Source organism: Monodelphis domestica, chromosome 8 (assembly GCF_027887165.1).
Source record: "Monodelphis domestica isolate mMonDom1 chromosome 8, mMonDom1.pri, whole genome shotgun sequence".
Lineage (NCBI taxonomy): Eukaryota > Metazoa > Chordata > Mammalia > Didelphimorphia > Didelphidae > Monodelphis > Monodelphis domestica.
The window spans coordinates 235,168,909-235,189,028 of record NC_077234.1 but is presented as its reverse complement, the minus strand read 5'-3'; the positions used below and the strand labels follow the sequence as shown (position 1 = coordinate 235,189,028).

The window sequence follows — 20,120 nt, the reverse complement described above, 5'->3', positions numbered from 1 at the left end:
TTTTCAACTTCAAGGTAAATGTTGACTCATGTTCTCTCAGTCAATATTTATCTTGCATAAATCTTAATGTAAATGCCTTTTTGTTGACTGATAGTATTTTGTTTGGATTTCAAAGATGAGCAAGAATTCAAAGGAGAGTGGAACAGCTGAAAGGGAGAGTATCCAGGCATAAGGAACAATACAAATAAAAGCAGAGACAGGAAAGCACTGGAGCTATGTTTGGGAATTTCAAGTAACCTGCTTTTCTAAGTACATAGAAGAGAGCAATGTGAGATGGGCAGATGGGTGGTGCCAGGGACAATGTGCTTTGTCCAGAGTCAAGGAGACTCTTCTTCCTGAATTCAAATCTGTCTTCGGAAACTGACCCTGGACATTTAACTATTTGCCTCAGTTTCCTCTTCTGTAAAATGTTCTAGAAAGTAATGACAAACCATGCCATAATCTTTGTCAAGAAAACTGCACAAAGAAGGGATCATAAAGAGTCAGATGATCGACAATGGCAAAACAACAGCAACAGAAGTGTGAGATGAGTTTGGAAAGGTAGAATTGTAGTCAGTTGTTTCAGGCACTGAATATTTGACTAAAAAATGAATTTTACTTGAAGAGCAATAAGGACTCACTGATAGGTTTTAAGCAGAGGACTAAAGTTTCCCAATTTGTGATGAGGAAAATAAGCCTGGCAGTGATAGTGAGACGAATCAAGGAAGACATAGCAGAGGAGACCAGACAAGAAGGGAACTTGGCACTGTGGAAAGAGAACTAGATTTGGAAATGGAATACCTAGGCTCAAATCCTACCTTTGCTCATTAATCCTAGTTTAATCTTGGAAAAGTGAGTTAATTTCTCAGAAGCTCAGTTTCCTCATCTATGAAATCTGAACATGATGGACTATAAGGTTTCTGAGGTCCTTTCCAGATTTAAATCTATTATAGATTTCTTTTACATGTAGATACAGTCTTTAATTATCATTTTCTAGTATTTTTTGATCCATGTTCTCACCCTCTCTTCCATTCTTCCCCCCCTCCCTGATTTAGCAGGTAATATGATAAAAGGTTATACATGTGTTATCATACAACATCTATTTCTATGTTTGTCATATTGTGAAGAAAAACATGTTACTTGTACAAGAAAAAACTCATGAAGGAAATTAAGTGAAAAAACAGCATTTAGACTCTGTCAGTTCTTCTATAGTTGTCCATCTTGGATCCCTGCATTGTTGATAATAGTTCAGTTATTCACAGCTGTTATTGTGCACATTCTCCTGATCTACTCACTTCACTTTGCATCACCTCATATAAGTCTCTCCAAGTTCTTTTGTGATCATCCTGTTCATTATTTTTTATGGCACAATTTTATTCCATTACAATCATATACAACAATTTATTTAGCCACTCTCCAGTTAATGGACATCCCTTCAGTTTCCAATTCTTTGCCACCACAAAGATGTTAATTTTTAAAAGTTTTAATATTTTTGTATAGTTAGGTAGGTCCTTTCCCCTTATTTTTGATGTCTTTGGGTTACATACCTAGTTATGTATTTCTGGGTCAAAGGGTAGGTACAGTTTTATGGCCCTTTGGCCATATATATATATATATATATATATAATTTCAATAGTCTAGGTGGGCTTAATGAGAGCCTGTAATAGTTACTAGGATGGTAATGGGAACAGGGGTATGGTAATGATGGATGAGAATATTTGGAGATAGAACTGATAGAAGTTAGTGACTGATCATTGGAGGAAATGGAGAGAAAAGAGTCAAAGAAAACACCCCAGAAACATTGGAAAGGTTGATTGAATGTTGGTAAGAGAATTAGGGAAGTCAAAGGGAAGAGGAGGATTTTTGGAATTTTATGTGATAGGTTTCATTTGGGGCTTAAGTTAAAGAGGAGAGGTCCTATAGGTAGTTTGAGATAGGAGCTAGATCTAGGGAGAAAGACTGAGTTGTAAAGTCAAAAAGATCTTAGACAATATAGATTCTCACAGAGCTTTATATACAAATTAGTTTGACTTGAAAGCGTGAAGTCAGAGATTCACTAAAATTCAACAAAAAGTTATTTGGGCAAGGGGGAAATACAAAATAGTCCATGCCTTCAAGTAACTGATAGTGTAGCAAGAATAGATAGACTTAAATGTTAGAAAGTTTTTCTTTATGATTCCACTAAAATCTATCTTTCAGAAACCTCCTCTCATTGTCCCTGTTTCTGACCTCTGCAAATGAGCAAAATAAGGGAGCTAGGTGGTGCACTGACTCTGGAGCTGAGTTTCAAATCCTGCCTGAGAGATACTTGCTAGTCATGTGATTCTGGGTAGATCATTTAAGCTTTATTGCCTCAGTTTCCAAGATAATAATAGCACTCACTTCCCAGAGTTGTTGTGAAGGTACAATGAGATAATAATTGCAAAGTCCTTTACAAACCTTAAAATGCAATATAAATGTTAATTATTGTGATCATTTTAATTATTGATCTCTATTCCAGATGACAGATATATCACCTCAGATAGCTTATGGTAAACCCTATTCCCAACACCTAAATTTTTTCTTCTTTATATTGAATAACTCCTACATTATTCAAATGATCCTCTGACTTTCTTTTCTGGATGTGTTCAAGCTGGTCATTGTCACTTCTCAAATGTGGCATCCGGAAATTAATGCAATAAAGATATGGTCTACCCATTTCATGTAGTTTGGTACAATAACAAGAAAATTGGACCTGGATTAAAGAGTAATGTAGATTCTAATCTCGCTAGCTATGCTACTTTCTAGCTATGTGACCATGAGTAAATCTCTTAGGACATAATCTCTCACCAGAGAGAAAAATCACCTCTAATGTCCTTTCCAATTGTAAATCTGAGATCCTGCCTCACAGGGTTATTGTCATGATGATATCATGTATACAATAATGAATATGATATCAATTATAATTTTATTGAGCAGGACAGAAGACAGCAGGAATATAAACTTCATTCTGATCATTACAGTGTTAATGTAATCTTGGATTTCTTTGTGTTTTTCTCTTTTTTGGGGGGTGTATTAAAAAGATAAATCTGTCATGGGGGGGTTTGGATGCCAAATCACACTGTTGACTAATATTGAGTTTTGATATCTACTAAATCCCTTAGGTCTTTTTACATGAAAATGCCCTTTTCCTTTATCCTGTTCTTGCAAAACTAATTTCCAGAGTTCTTTAATTTTCATAATTACATTATATTTGATTATATTTGGCCTATTGCTCTAGACTAGTAGCTCTCAACCTCTCAATTTGTAGCAATGAGAATACATAATGCATATCAGGTATTTACATTCTGAATCATAACTGCAGCAAAATTACAGTTTTGAAGTAGCCACCAAAATAATTTTTTGGTTTGGGGTCGCTGCAACATGAAGAACTGTATTGTGGGGTCATGGCATTAGAAAGGTTGAGAAACACTGCCCCAGACCATCTATCTATATTGTATTTTAATGCCAGTTCTATAGCTATCCAACCCAGATTCACATCACCTACATATTTGATAAGCATGCCATCTATTCCTTTGACCAAGTAATTTATAAAAATGTAGAACCAAATAGTGCCAAACAGAGATCTGTGACATTTTATTAATCAGTCTTCTAATATGACTTTGTTCCATCTTTTGGTCTGATAGTCAAGTTTTTTCTAAACTCTGTTTATATATCCTAAAATCCTATTTCTTCATATTGTCTGCAAAACTATCACGAGAGAATTTGTCAGCTGTCTTATTAAAATAGGTCACATTTATGCATTTTTTTTGTTCTATTAATCAAGTGATCATGTCAAAAAATGGTTATTTGTTTTGGTTACTTTGGGACCTCTTGCTCTCAATAAATCCATATTGGCTTTTGATGATGTTTGTTTCTGTCTCTAAGTTCCCAAATCATTCCTTTGATAAACGTTCTAGAATTTTGCCAGCTGTTGTGGTAAGCCCCAAAACCTGTTTTCAAGAATCAACCTTCTTTTTGGAAAGTGATAGTCCTATGAAAGTTCTCATTACTCTTTTTCAAATATCATCTTCAGTGCCTCAACAATTACATTCACAAATTATTTCAGCACTTTGTGATATGATTTGCCTTTGGCTTTGACTATCTCAGTGACTTGGACTCAATAAGGAGTAAGAACTTCTTTACCACATCTTCACTTGAATTTCAATTCTATGTTCAAGTATTTTGTTTTAGTCTTTCCATTTTGAAGATTATTCTCTTTGACAGAGAAAATATATATGAGTAATTTTGTCTTCTCAATGTTCACCATTGTTATTAACCCAACTACCCCAAATAGTGATTCTGTTCTTACTTTGATCTTCCTCTTGCCTACCATATAGACTTTTGGTTGTGATTAGCATTTAGAATGAACCAAAGTTCATTTTGGCTTTTGGCATTTTTTTGTACTCATGCTTAGTCATCTGCTTTGATTTCATCTTTTATATATATTTCTCTTTAAATTTTGAGTTGATCATTGAACTCCCTATATAGCCACATCATATTTTTCTGTAATTATTGCTGGCAATTTTGTGTTTGAAGCAGGAACATGAAATGCTATCCCCTCTACTAAAGGCATATCAAACTTGGAATAATAAATATATAATCGTATACTTTTATGACTCCTTAGTTTTGTGTATTTCAGGTAAGAGCCACACCAACATTACCTTTGTTATGACTCTGAATTTATTAGAATTGTATACAATTTGTACCCTAAAATACCCATGTGATATAAATTTTATATTTGGACGGAGAACATTATGGTTTTGAAAAATAAAAAGTACTTACCTTTTATTTGTAAGTTATTGTAGCAGCATTAAGTTAACTTGAAGGCCAGCAAATAGATGAGACAAAGACCCAAAATGGTTTGCTGGACCCTATTTTGCTATATCCATAGGCATAAGATAGGTTTATAGGCAGCCTTTTCATATATACACAAGTTGATGTGCACATTCTGAGAGACAGCAACTTAGAACCCATCCATTACTAAAATTCAGCCCCAAATCCATAGGTTTACAGCACGCAGATTTTGGATGGAGAGCATTTAGTTGTCCTTTAGCTGTTCAGTGGGAGTATAGATGCAACTGTAGGATCCGTAGTTCTAAGAGATTCTACTTGTCAATACCTTTCTCAGAGATTAGAAAATTGTCCAACAATGGCATATGGACTATATTGTCCAGGGGGAAGAAATCTGATACTAAATGTTTTCTGTGCTAAGGATTATGATGCTCTTAAGGCATGTCTGGGAAATGAAGAACAAATGAAATCCATCTAATCTACCTGACAGTGAATCAACTTTTAATTGTTTGGGTTACAAATTTCAGAGATATGCACCAATAGCTGGGTATAGTTTATGAATGTGTGATTTTATATCCATCTTCAGATGAAGGAAATGCTATTCATAAACAAGCCTAATTATAATAGATTCAATGCATGTGAAGTCCATACTAGGAGGACTTTTAAACAATGGCAAAGCTCGTAGGTTTGAAAACTGATTTGCATGGAAAGAAAAAAGCAGTGAAGACCATATGTGAATGCAACTAATTAAAAATAAAAGAATTGAATAGAACCAAATTACGTATGTAGAAATAAAGTAAAATGGGTAGTTCTACAGTGATGCAGCTAATGTGAACAAATTAGGTCACTATAACTTTAATACTGGTTCAGCAGCAGTGTGGAAATAGTGAGAATTATCTTTTCTTTGCAAGGATGGATATGGAATTACCTATGTAATACAAATTTTCCATTTGACTTTACCTGCCTGTATCCATTACCGTACCTTGTTTTGTCTCTTTTGTCTTCTCCTGAGCCTCAGGAACTCCTTGTGTTGCCTTGAAACAAAGTTAACAGCTGCATATTCCAATAAGGCAGCAAACACAAACAGGAGACACACTGCCATCCAGATGTCTATAGCTTTTACATAGGATACCTAAAAAGAGACAGGACGGAGAATCTTCTGAGCAAAAGGGTGTTTTATCTTTCCTTTAAGAGTAGATATCCAACGTTTTTTCTCAGCATGTTAGAAATTCATAAATTTCATGTTTCAGACTCCAAAGTCACGAAGCTTACACCTCACCTTTATCTTAGAATCCAAATACATTAAAATCTCAAACAGTGATACATTCTAAATCTTGCTTAACTTAGCCTAAAGATCTGCTCCCAAACCATCTTTCAGTGGAAATTTTATACATCCTTTCAGTCAAAGCTCAAAACCACCTCCTTTATCATACCATCTCCTTATCATCCCCAGTCAAGAATTTTATTCCTTAGTGCTCTTTGCATGACTCTCTTTTATCAGGAATTTACCATGAATTTGCCATGTTCTATTTTGGATTAAATTTATTCAAATATGTGACACATCTCTGTCCTAACTCCTTGAGGACTAAAGGTTGCATCTTGCTCATCTTTTTATTTCTGCTGGCCCCTAGTATTTTGTACCCCTGTCAACAATCATTAACTGAATGCCTACTATGTGTTAGATTTCTTAAGTGCCTAGCACATAGTAGGCACTTAAATATACAAAAGCACTGGGTTACTTAATAGAGGTTTATTTACTTGAAATGGATCAAAAACTATCATTTCATCAGGCCAAAAGACAGCCTGAAATGAACAAACAATGCTTTGAATCTTGCTAGTGTTCATCAGGTTTACCAATGATGAGCCTGGCAAGTTGCTTAACTTTCTTGAACTACAGTTCTTTCACCTGTAATATGAGGACATTAGACTAAAATATCTCCCAGTTTCCTTTTAGTTCTAAACCTATGATTCTATAATTCCACTTGCTATAAAAGTCAAAGGGAACTCAGGAAAATTGGGACACAAAGAAGGTGAAGATTTACAGATAAAAACCAATGTCTATCCAACCTTCCAGTGTCTGCATACATGCCTACACATATTATTTTTTGGTGGGGAGGAAGATATGTCCATATATGTGCATATATATGTATATATATATATATATATATATATATATATATATTTCTCCAGTTTCCAGCATTTATTTAATCCTGATTTATTTGTGAGACATAGTAGTGGATGCAAGATAAGAAGATTCAGGCTTATATAAAATCATTTAATCTCTCTCAAACTCAGTTTCCTCAACTATAAAATGAAGATAATAATACTTTCTACTGCCTACTTCATGGGGTCAAAAATAGTACATGTGAAAGTACTTACTATTCACAGAGCATTAAGTTTCAATTATATGATGATAAGAAGAAACCATTTGATATATTTGGAGCAATTGAAGTCTTAGCCTCTGCGAAACATATGTATCTACCCATTCTCATCTAACTAATTTTGTATTACAGTTCTTAAACTTAAGTTCTAGACATAATTGTACTATAATTCAGATAATTTAATTTTATCATGCTGTTTCTCATTATGACCTAATAACCTTTGAGGTGTCCACTGCAGGATTATTAACCTGACTCAGTTTTATCACTTTAAATTGCACATTAAGTATTCTAGAATATTTCTTTCCATTCAAAACCATAATTTATCTTGAGGTTAGAGCCTTTATTATGTCCCATCCTTTGTAGCAATTCTGTTAGCCCTGGGAGGATGACACTCTACCTATCACAGCCCCTGCAGTTTTGTATTATTCAAATGGCCTCTAAATGTTTTAAGACTTAATGAGAAAAGTTTGTCAAAGCCCAAGACATATCAGAGCCAAGAACCAAGTCTAATAAAGCTGACAAAATCCATCTTCTCCCTGCCTAGTGTTAATATCTCTCAACTATTTGTAAACCTTTTCCCTAAACTCCCCTATTCATCATTATGCTAAGCATATACTTAGTTCTTTTTATAGTGGCTCATAAATAAATCCTCACTGTCTTGTAATCATTCTTTTAGTCACTGAGTTGCTTCTGAATTGTGGATGTATTCCTAGAATAAAAGGACTTGACGTTAAGTATGTAATTTGTCCTATGCATCTATCAGGGTTGTTGGGGCATCTGTTTCCTTAGTATCTTTCATATGTTGTTCCTGTGTACGCCACTTGGAGTAAAACTGGATACTCTCCTTTACTTCCATGTTGCTTAGACATACCCAGCTTCTAGAAAGATTTAACTCAAACTCTTCAATAATACGGGTTTTTTAAACCCTTACCTTTTGTCTTAGAATCACTACTTAGAATTGGTTCCAAAGAAGAAGAGAGGCACGAGCTAGGCAGTGGGAGCCTTGCCCAGGGTCACATAGCTAGGAAGTGTCTGAGGTCACATTTGAACCCAGGATCTCTCATCAGCAGACCTGGCTCTCTATCCATTGAGCCTCTTACCTGCCCCATAACATGGTCTTAAAAATGTCATCTTTCTGTGACCTCTTCTTTAATCATCTGACTGATTTGCAAGTGATTTTAAAAAATCTTTAGATTCTCCAAAATTCTATTGTGGTCTGCAAAATTAGCATTGACCTATTCATTTATTAATGTATCTTTTCCTTGACTCATGAACATATTCGTTACCTGTTCACCAGAGTATAAAGTTAAGAATGTTCAAATACATTCCTCCCATTCTTTCTGAAACTTTGCACTTTTTGTTTACATCGGTGGGTCTCAAACTCTTAAAATTTATGATCTCATTACTTTTTAAAAATGGTTCTTCTTTCTGGTGAAAACATAATAAAATAATACATAGGATTTGTTATAAATATGTAATAAATTATAATAAATAGGCTTATCCAAGAGAAATTCTCACTTTAGGTACATCTAACTCTTAAATATTTTTTTTAAACTCTTATCTTCAGAATCAATTACAACGGTCAGTTCCAAGGCAGAAGAGTGTTAAGGGCTAGATAATTGGAGCTAAGTGACTTGCTCAGGGTCACATAGGAAATATCTGAGGTGAGATTTGAATCCAGGTCTCTTTTTTGTCTCTAGACTTGGATTTCTATCCACTGAGACTGTAAGCCATCACACCCCAACCCCAATCATTCTTAAACATTATCATTTATGTGGATTGTATCTATACATACATACTGTATTAGAAATTAGATGGGGACAGCTAGGTGGTTCAGTGGATTGAGAGACAGGTCTAGGAGGTCCTAGTTTCAAATCTAGTCTCAGACATCTTAGGTATGGGATCTTGGGCAAGTCACTTAATCCACATCATGGGGATTATCAGTATTGATTCCAAGATGGAAGGTAAGGGTTTTTTAAAAAAAATTTAAAAAAAGGAAACTAGATGTCTTACTATTAAAATAAAAATACTTTTGACCTCACAGACTCCCTAAAAGGGTTTTAGGAATCCTTAGGCATCTCCAGACCTCTCCCTGGGAACCTGGAGCTTAGAGGATACTGCATATTCCTGGTTTTTCTTTTGCTTGGCTCTTTGTTCTCTCTCCATTCTTATAACTTTGGTGAGCTCATTCACATTACTGTCATATCTCATAAAATACCTGACATTTACATAGTGTTTCAAGCTATACAAAGCACTTTAATAATAATAATAGCTGACATTTATAAGGTACTTTAAATTTTATGATGTACTTTACATACATTATCTTATTCTATCGTCACAACAGCCTTGGTCAGGAGGCACTAGAGTAGTTAACCTGTATATTGTTGCCAGAAATCTTCCTTAATCTACACTTTGATTATGTCATTCCTCTTTTAAGAGCCTATAAAGATACCCTGTTGCCTCTAGCATCAGGTCTAAACTCTTTTTCCTGGAATTCAAGAATAAAATTTAGATCCACTATACTTGTGAAGCTCTATTTCCCAGGACTCCCCAAATGAATCCCCTTTTCCAGTTAGGTAGTTCTATTGAATATCCCCACTTGATATCATGTCGTTCCTCAGCTTTTGTTTATACTGTGCCTTCACACCTGGAAATCCCATTTCCCAGTTCCTCAATCTACTCAGTTCTTATGACTTACTCTGACATCCTACTTTGGTTTCCCCCTCATGCTCTCAGCATCCTCATCATCTCAAACCTCATCAACACCCTCTGACCCTCTGAGATTGGAGGACAGAATATTTAACTCTATAGCCTTCTTTTAAGGAGGGGGCCAGCCTAGTTATCTCTTCATTATCTACTAGGCTGTACTCATTTAGACTTTTCCCTTGAACCCTCATCCTGGGTACTTTATTCTTCCTCACTCTCAGGTTTTATAGTCTTCTTTTGTGTATTGTTTTCTCTCCTTAGACTATAAGCTATTCCATGGTAGAAACTGCCTTTCTCCATATTTGTTTTCCTAGAGCTTAGCATGGAGACTGGTATAGAGTTGGTGCTTAATAAATGCTGGGAATAGTGATTCTCTTGATCTTTCCTTCACTCCAAAAATGTTCCACTTTCATCTTTATGAACTCTAAGATTTCCTTATTTGATCATGATTCTGTCTTTCCTCGTCTCAATCTCCTAAACCTGTTCTTCATCCTCCCTGTGACTCATATATCTCTATCATTCAGTTCTTTGCCAGACCCATCATCACTATTGTGATTATACTTTCCTTTGCCTGTCTAAGGCTCTTAGAAAAGCAGTTCAACTCCCTACTAACTTCTACACACAAATCCCTTCTTCCCATATCCTAATGTTAATCAGGACTTGCCAATCAGGACTTGAGTCTTGGCTTACTATCAACTACCTTTGCTTCTATTCTTGTGCTACTAAAAGGAACTGAGAGGAAAGAAAACCATGAAACCATGCCAAATGGGTCTATTGCAAATTTCCACCTGGGCCTTCACTGCAGCCAGGGAAACTTTTTGTATTTGCATGATTCACTATCCCTCCTCCATCACAGCAACCATTCCAAACCTTTTCATCCCCCCCTCAAGCTTCTCTTAACAGAGCTCCCTCCCACACTCTCATCTAAGGATCTTGCCTCATATTTCCCTAAAAAAAATTGGGCCCATTAGGAAAGTGCTCACTATATTCCTTTCCTCTTTGTATTGCATATTTCAGGTGTCTTTCCCCACTATTTCCTTCTTCATCCCCCTCTCACATAAATGGATGGTTCTTAATGCCAAAGTAAAACCATCCACATACACCTTTGAGAGCACTTCATCCTACTTTCTCCAGTAGATTGTCACCTCTGCCATTTCCATTCTTTCAAACCTTCATTAACTTCATATTGGTTGCTTCCTTATTACCTATAAATACTCCATCCTTAAAATCTCTTGTGTGATATGATCATTGCCACTAACTATTGCCGTCTATGTCTTCTTTTCATGACTAAGCACCTTGAGAAAGCTATCTACAATCAGTGACTCTTCTCTCACTTAAAACCTTCTGAATTTTGGCTTCCAGCAATGTCATTCAAATGAAGCCACCCTCTCCAAAATTACCAAAGATCTTTTAATTGTCAACACTATTGGCCATTTTTTAGTCTTCGTCCTTCTTGGCTTTTCTGCAGCCTTTGTTATTATCAATTATCCTGTTCTCCTTGATATTCTCTTTAGATATTCATAACATCACTCTCTTCTACTTATCCTACTATCCATCAGACAGTTCCTTCTCAGTCTCATTTACTGGATCATCATCCAGGTCATACCCACTACCCAAGATTGTTCCCAAGGCTCTTTCTTGAGCCTTCTCTATTATTTCACTTGGTGATCTAACCTGTTCTAGAGATCTAGTCATGGATTCATCTCTCATCTCTATGAAGATTTGTAAAGCTATTCATCCCTAACCTTTCTTCCTCCTGTTGTCTACTCTTGTATTTTCAGTTGGACATCTTGAACCAGAGGTCCTGTGGATATCTCAAACTAAACATTTCCTAAAGAGAATTCATTATATTCTCAACACCCCCCAACCACCCCCTTCCCCCAACTTTTCTATCAATATTCAGGATACCACCATTCTCCTAAGCACTCAGGCTCATAGCCTTAGTGTCATTCTCAGCCCATCCCCTGCACTTATTCCTCCTATCCCATCTGTTACCAAGTCTTATCCTTTTGACCTTCATAGCGTTTCTCATATACATCCCTTTCTCAACTTACACAATGTCCACCCTAGCATTATACCCATCACCTCATTCCTAGACTATAGCAGCAGCCCACTTCTTTGTTTGCTCCCCCTGCCTGGTTTATTCCCATTCTAGCCTATCATCCATTCAGCTGCCAAAATGCTCTTTTTAAAGTACAGGTCTAACTATAAAATCCCTACTCAAAAAACTTTATTGACCCTCTAATATTTCTAAGATCCATCTTCTGGGCTTTAAAATACTTAATCACCTGGGTCCTTCCTACTTTTCCATTCTTCCTATACTTCATTCCCATCTATGTGCTCAATGATCCAGCTTCTCTGTCCCTTTTCATTGGCTGTCCTCAATGCCTGGAATTCTCTCCCTTTTCACTTCTGCCTCCTGATTTCCTTAGCTTCAAAGGCTCAGTTCAGATTCCACCTTCTGAAAGAGTCCTCTCTCCAACTTCTAGTACCTTCTCTCTGGTGCCTCCCATTTACATTGTATATTTCTTGAATATAATCTCCCAAAAAAGTGTATAAACTCCTTGAGGCCAAAGAATGACTTTTGCCACATCCCCATCATTTAGCAGCAACATATAGTTGCTGTTCAGTTGTTTCAGGCATATCCAACTCTTCATGACCCCATTTGAAATTTCTTGGCAAACATATGAGGGTAGAGTGATTTTGCTATTTCCTTCTCTAGATTTTATAGACAAATAAACTGAGGAAAACAAGGGTAAGTACCTGTCCAGGGTCACACAGCTATTAAGTGACTGAGACTAGATTTGAACTCAGGTCTTCCTGATTCCAGACCTGGCATTCTATTTACTATGTACCTAATCTATGTACCATTTAACTGCCCAGGTGCTGTTATTGTCCCCATTTTATTCCTGAGGAGACCAAGATAAACAGAGGGTAATTGACTTGCCAAGGTCACACAGCTAGTAAGTATCTGAGGTCACATTTGAACTCAAGTGTTTCTGACTCCAGGTCCAGCATTCTATCCACTGCCCAAAGAAAGCCTTGGCTCTGAGAAGGCAATCTCAGAAGAGCTGTGAATATACTCTCTTCCTTGGACAACTACTGATTGGGAAGACTATTAGCAGTTACAGTGAAGCAAGGCTTTCAGGAGACTTGATTTTCTTCCAGAGGTCTGGTCAAAGGAAGAGTAGAGACATAATAGAATTCATATAATTTACCTTCCTCCTTTATTTACTGAAATGAACTCCAAACCATTTCATTTGGTGTTCAGTAATCCCAACTACGTATCAAGTTTATTTCCAACCCATAATTAAAGTCTAGCTGGCTTTGCCAGAGACCAATTTCATTCTCAGCTATTTAAAATGCTCACAGTTTGAAATAAACCTTTATTATTGCAGTTGTCGAAATTCAATGTCCCCTATCAGACACAGATTCCAGTGCTTTGATTCTCTCAGGTGGAACACAACTCTGAGATAATGTTATCTCCCTATATTCTTTAGAGTGCTAAGCAGATAGTAGACATTTGGGTCTGCACATTAAATCCTTTCCTTATTTCATCAATATACAAATTATTTACTTAAAGATTAGTCAAGGACTTCCAGGTAAACATGGTGGCAATCTAGATGCGAATTGCTTCCTCTCCCCTGAACTGAACGAAATAGACTACCTCAAAAGATCATAAAAATCATCTTTGGAAGATCAGAGGGACTCTCCAGCAGCCCACAGAAATGAAGGTACATGGGGTTTGAACACTTCCACACTATAAGAGTGAGAGAAAGCTCACTGTCAAGCATGAGCTGAGCTGAGCTGCCCTCCCCCACCCTGGAGTAGGGACCAGCACACTCACCAGAGACAGCGAGTGAGTGAGGAACATCTCTGCAGTGAGTGGGGAGCACTCCAGGGTCCTTGGGATCTAAAGAGGACTCTGAGAGAACTACCCTTGAGAGTGGTTCCACTGAAGAGCGTGCAGACCAGACCACAGGGGCTCCTGCAAATTGCAAATGCCGAATGCACTGAGGCTCTAGAAATGGCCTGAGGCAAAATATCCTCCGCTCCTCATTGTAGTGGGGGGACGGGCCCGCCATGGTCCCTGGGAACTGACAAGGAGTATGCAGGGGAGAGAAGAGACTACGGACTGCATGGGCGGGCATGGCAACTAACTTGTGAGGCTGGGAAGAATCAGCAGGAGGCAAAAACATCAATATCTGTCCATTTCACTCAGATTTCTGACTGACCACCAAAGGGATGGCTCAGAGTTCCCAAGATCAACCCTCCAAGAAGAAAGGGAAAAAAGTGACTATTGAAAACTTTTATGGAGGGAAAACAGACGAAAAAGAAGATGAAATACAAACAAAATCAACCCCCCCCCCAAATGGAAACTATCCACAAGCTCTGGAAGAATTCAAAATTAAGCTTATCCAAAAGATGGAAACCTTCTGGCTAGAAAAATGGGAACAAATTCAGAAAGAGGCCTTCAGCCTGACAGACAAAATCTCACAATTGGAGAAAGAGCTGAAAGCCTCTAACAGAAGGGCACACCAAACTGAAAAGCAAAACCACTCTGTAAAGACCAGAATTAAGCAACTGGAAGACAGTGATCTTGCAAAACAGCAAGAATTAATAAAGCAAAGTCAAAAAATTAATGAAATAGAAGAAAACATAAAATATCTCACTGACAAGGTGACAGACCAGGAAAACAGAGGAAGGAGAGACAACTTGAGAATCATTGGTCTACCTGAAAAACCAGAGATTAACAAAAAACCTTGATGCCATACTTCTAGAAATCATCGAAGAGAATTGCCCTAATGTTCTCAAACAAGAGGGCAAAATAGAAATCGAAAGAGTTCATAGAACACCCTCTATACTAAATCCCCCAAAGACAACCCCCCAGGAATGTAATCGCCAAATTCAAGAGCTTCCAAACTAAGGAGAACATATTACAAGAAGTTAGGAAGAGAAACTTCAGATACAGAGGTGCGTCAATAAGGATCACACATGACCTAGCAGTGAACACGCTAAAAGACTGTAAAGCCTGGAACATGATATACAGAAAAGCAAGAGAACTGGTTCTTCAACCAAGAATCAGTTACCCATCAAAACTGACTATATACTTCCAGAGAAAAGTATGGGCATTCAACAAAATAGAAGATTTCCAAATATTAATAAAGAAAATAGCAGAACTCAGTGGAAAGTTTGACATCCAAACACAAAGAGCAAGAGAAACATGAATAGGTAAATATGAAAGAAAGGGAAAAGGAGAAAAGTGATTTATTTTTTTCTTTTATTCAAACTCTCTTCTATAAGGGCCACAATTAGATTAAATTATATATACTAGCATATGGGGGCCTTTCAAAAATTGTATGCATTAATAGAGTAATCAGAAGAATCCCTCATAGGAAAATATTGGGGAATTAACACAATTTGAAGGGAGGGAGAAAAAAAAGAAAGAAAAAGGAAAAGGGGAATCAATGGAGGTACTAAGATATACTTGAAGAAATAGAAATAAATTAAATAGAACAATCTTTGTCACACAAAGATATATATATATACACAGGAAGGGGAGGGGAAGAATTCTCTTATAAGAAGGAGAGGAAAAGTGCTAATTGGCAATACTAAAACCTTATTCTCAGTGAAACCACCTCTGAGAGGGAAGAGCATCTAGATCCATTGGGATCTTGAATTCTATCATATCCAACAGGGTAAGGGAGAAGGGAAAACCAAGAGGGGTTGGGGGGGAGGGAACACAAAAAGGGAGGGAAGGAGAGGGGGAAGAGGAAGGGAAGAAAAGGGATGGGTTAGAAAGGGAAGCATAACAAGGGAGGGGACTAGGGGGATGGATTTAAAATGAACCACGGGTTTAAAAGGTAATAGCAAAAGAAGAAAGGTCAGAATTAGGGGAGGATATCAAAATGCTAGGGAACTCACAAATGACAATCATATCATTGAACGTGGATGGGATGAACTCACCCATAAAATGTAGATGAATAGCAAAGTGGATTAGAATCCAAAACCCTACCATATGTTGTCTTCAGGAAACACACATGAGGTGGGTAGAAACTCACAAGGTCAGAATTTAAGTTTGGAGTAACACCTATTGGGCCTCAACTGACAGAAAGAAGGCAGGAGTAGCAATCATGATATCTGACAAAGCCAAAGCAAAAATAGACCTGATTAAAAGGGATAGGAAAGGTAAATACATCCTGATAAAAAGGAGTATAGACAACGAGGAAATATCACTAATCAACATGTATGCACCAAATGGTATAGCACCCAAATTTCTAATGGAGAAACTAGGAGAATTGAAGGAGGAAATAGATAATAAAACTATACTAGAGGGAGATCTGAACCAACCACTATCAAATTTAGATAAATCAAATAAAAAATAAATAAAAAGAGGTAAAAGAGGTGAATGAAATTGTAGAAAAATTAGAGTTGATAGATATATGGAGAAAAATAAATAGGGATAAAAAGGAATACACCTTCTTTTCAGCAGCACATGGCACATTCACAAAGATTGACATACTAGGTCATAAAAACATGACATACAAATGTAGGAAAGCAGAAATAATTAATGCAACCTTTTCAGATCATAAGGCAATAAAAATAATGATCAGTAAGGGTACGTGGAGAGCAAAATCAAAAATCAATTGGAAATTAAATAATATGATACTCCAGAATTGGTTAGTTAGAGAACAAATCATAGAAACAATTAATAATTTCATTGATGAAAATCACAATGGTGAGACATCCTTTCCTACCTCATGGGATGCATATCCCTGAGTACATATATTAACAAATTAGGGAGGGCAGGTATCAATGATTTGGACATGCAAATCAAAAAACTTGAAAGAGAACAAATTAAAAATCCCCAGAAGAAAACCAAATTAGAAATCCTAAAAATTAAGGGAAAAATTAATAAAATTGAAAGTGATAGAACCATTGATTTAATAAATAAGACAAGAAGCTGGTACTTTGAAAAATAAACAAAATAGACAAGGTACTATCTAATAAAAAAAGGAGGGAAGAAAAGCAAATTAACAGTATCGCAGATGAAAAGGGGGACCTTACCTCCAATGAAAAGGAAATTAAGGTAATCATTAAAAACTACTTTGTCTAATTATATGGCAATAAATATGCCAATCTAGGTGATATGGATGAATACTTACAAAATATAAATTGCCTAGATTAACAGAAGAAGACAGAGAATTCTTAAATAATCCAATATCAGAAAAAGAAACCCAACAGGCCATCAAAGAACTCCCTAAGAAAAAATCCCCAGGGCCTGATGAATTCACTAGTGAATTCTATCAAATATTTGAAGAACAGATAAACCCAATACTATGCAAACTATTTTACATAATAAGCAAAGAGGGAGTTCTACCAAATTCCTTTTATGATACAAACATGGTACTGATTCCAAAGCCAGGTAGGTCAAAAATGGAGAAAGAAAACTACAGACCAATCTCCCTTATTAACATAGATGCAAAAATCTTAAACAGGATACTAGCAAAAAGACTTAAGGAAGTGATCAGGAGGGTCATACAAGTAGGATTCATACCAGGAATGCAGGGCTGGTTCAATATTAGGAAAACCATCCACATAATTAACCATATCAACAAGCAAACCAACAAAAATCACATGATTATTTCAATAGACACAGAAAAAGCCTTTGATAAAATACAACACCCATTCCTATTAAAACACTAGAAAGTATAGCAATAGAAGGGTCTTTCCTAAAAATAATAAACAGTATATACCTAAAACCATCAGCTAATATCATCTGCAATGGGGATAAACTAGATGCAATCCCATTAAGATCAAGAGTGAAACAAGGATGCCCACGATCACCTCTATTATTTAACATTGTACTATAAACACTAGCAGTAACAATTAGAGAATAAAAAGAAATTGAAGGCATTAAAATAGGCAATGAGGACACCAAGTTATCACTCTTTGTGGATGATATGATGGTCTACTTAAAGAATCCTAGAGAATCAACATAAAAGCTTATCGAAATAATCAACAACTTTAGCAAAGTTGCAAGATACAAAATAAACCCAAATAAGTCATCAGCATTCCTATATATTTCCAACACATCTCAGCAGCAAGAATTAGAAAGAGAAATCCCATTCAAAATCACCTCAGACAAAATAAAATACTTAGGAATCTATCTGCCAAGACAAACACAGGAACTATATGAACACAACTACAAAACACTCTCCACACAACTAAAACTAGACTTGAGCAATTGGAAAAACATTAACTGCTCATGGGTAGGACAAGCCAATATAATAAAAATGAACATCCTACCCAAATTGATGTATTTAGTGCCATACCCATTGAACTTCCAAAAATTTTTTTTACTGAATTAGAAAAAAACATAACAAAGTTCATTTGGAAGAACAAAAGATCAAGGATATCCAGGGAAATCATAAAAAAAAAATGCAAAGGAAGGTGGCCTTGCAGCCCCAGATCTCAAACTATACTATAAAGCAGTGGTTATCAAAACAATTTGGTACTGGCTAAGAGACAGAAAGGAGGATCAGTGGAATAGACTTAGGTAAGTGGCCTCATCAAGACAGTCTATGATAAACCCAAAGACCCCAGCTTTTAGGACAAAAATCCACTATTTGACAAAAACTGCTGGGAAAATTGGAAGACAGTGTGGGAGAGATTAGGTCTGGATCAATACCTCACACCCTACACCAAGATAAACTCAGAATGGGTGAATGACCTGAACATAAAGAAGGAAACTATAAGTAAATTAGGCGAACAGAGAATAGTATACGTGTCAGACCTTTGGGAAGGGGAAAACTTTAAAACCAAGGAAGACACAGAAAGAGTCACAAAATGTAAAATCAATGATTTTGATTACATCAAATTAAAAAGGTTTTGTACAAACAAAACCAATGTAACCAAAATTAGACGGGAAGTAACAAATTGGGAAACAATCTTCATAACAAAAACCTCTGACAAAAGTCTAATTACTCAAATCTATAAAGAGCTAAAGCAATTGTACAAAAAATCAAGCCATTCTTCAATTGATAAATGGGCAAGAGACACGAATAGGCAGTTTTCAGTCAAAGAAATCAATACTATTAATAAGCACATGAGAAAGTGTTCTAAGTCACTGATAATCAGAGAGATACAAATCAAAACAACTCTGAGGCATCACCTCACACCGAGCAGATTGGCTAACATGACAGCAAAGGAAAGTAATGAATGCTGGAGGGGATGTGGCAAAGTGGGGACATTAATTCATTTCTGGTGGAGTTGTTAATTGATCCAACCATTCTGGAGGGCAATTTGGAACTATATCCAAAGGGCAATAAAAGACTATCTGCCCTTTGATCCAGCCATAGCACTGCTGGGTTTGTACCCCAAAGAGACAATAAGTAAAAAGACTTGAACAAGAATATTCATAGCTGTGCTTTTTGTGGTGGCAAAAAATTGGAAAATGAGGGGACGCCCTTCAGTTGGGGAATGGCTAAACAAATTGTGGTATATGTTGGTGATGGAATACTATTGTGCTAAAAGGAATAATAAAGTGGAGGAATTCCATGGAGACTGGAATGACCTCCAGGAAGTGATGCAGAGCGAAAGAAGCAGAACCAGGAAAATATTGTACACAGAGACTGATACACTGTAATGCAATCGAACATAATGGACTTCTCCATTAGTCTCTATGCAATGTCCCTGAACATCCTGCAGGGACCAAGGAGAAAAAAAAAAACACTTCCCACAAGCAGAGGACAAATAGTGGGAGTAAAAACACTGAGGAAGGACGACAGCTTAACTACAGGGGTGGAGGGGATATGATGGAAGAGAGACTCTGAATGAACACCCTACTAAGGAAACCAATAGCATGGAAATGGGCTCTGGTTGAGGATGCATGTGACACCCAGACAAATCACACATCGCCAATGGGAGGGTTGGGGGGAGAAGGGGAGGAAAATAAAGTTGATCTTTGTTTCTAATGAATAACATTTGAAAATGACCAAATAAAATAATGTTTAAAAAATAAAAAAGATTAGTCAAGACTCCCAAATCAGGTTAATGAAAGGAGTAGGATTTAGAATTCAGGTCTTGGGTTTATATTTTATTGTTTACTTCTTTTAAGTTACTATAAAATAATGTCACTAATATGGAAGGATTTGTTTAGCCTATCTTCAAAAACTTATGGACCTATAGACAACTGAATACATATTATTTTTATTGTATTAGCTTTTAATCTTTCATTTA

The 20,120-nt window shown here is 36.4% G+C and overlaps 1 protein-coding gene across 2 annotated transcripts in view; it reads right to left on the bottom strand.

Annotated features, from left to right (window-relative positions):
- GLRA2 (glycine receptor alpha 2) overlaps positions 1-20,120 on the bottom strand; it is a 323,328-nt gene that overhangs the window by 53,840 nt on the left and 249,368 nt on the right. For both annotated transcript variants that reach the window (XM_001364618.4, XM_001364558.4), the window contains exon 9: positions 5,774-5,923. In XM_001364618.4, the coding sequence (XP_001364655.2) occupies positions 5,774-5,923 (150 nt within the window). The remainder of the gene's footprint in view (positions 1-5,773; positions 5,924-20,120) is intronic.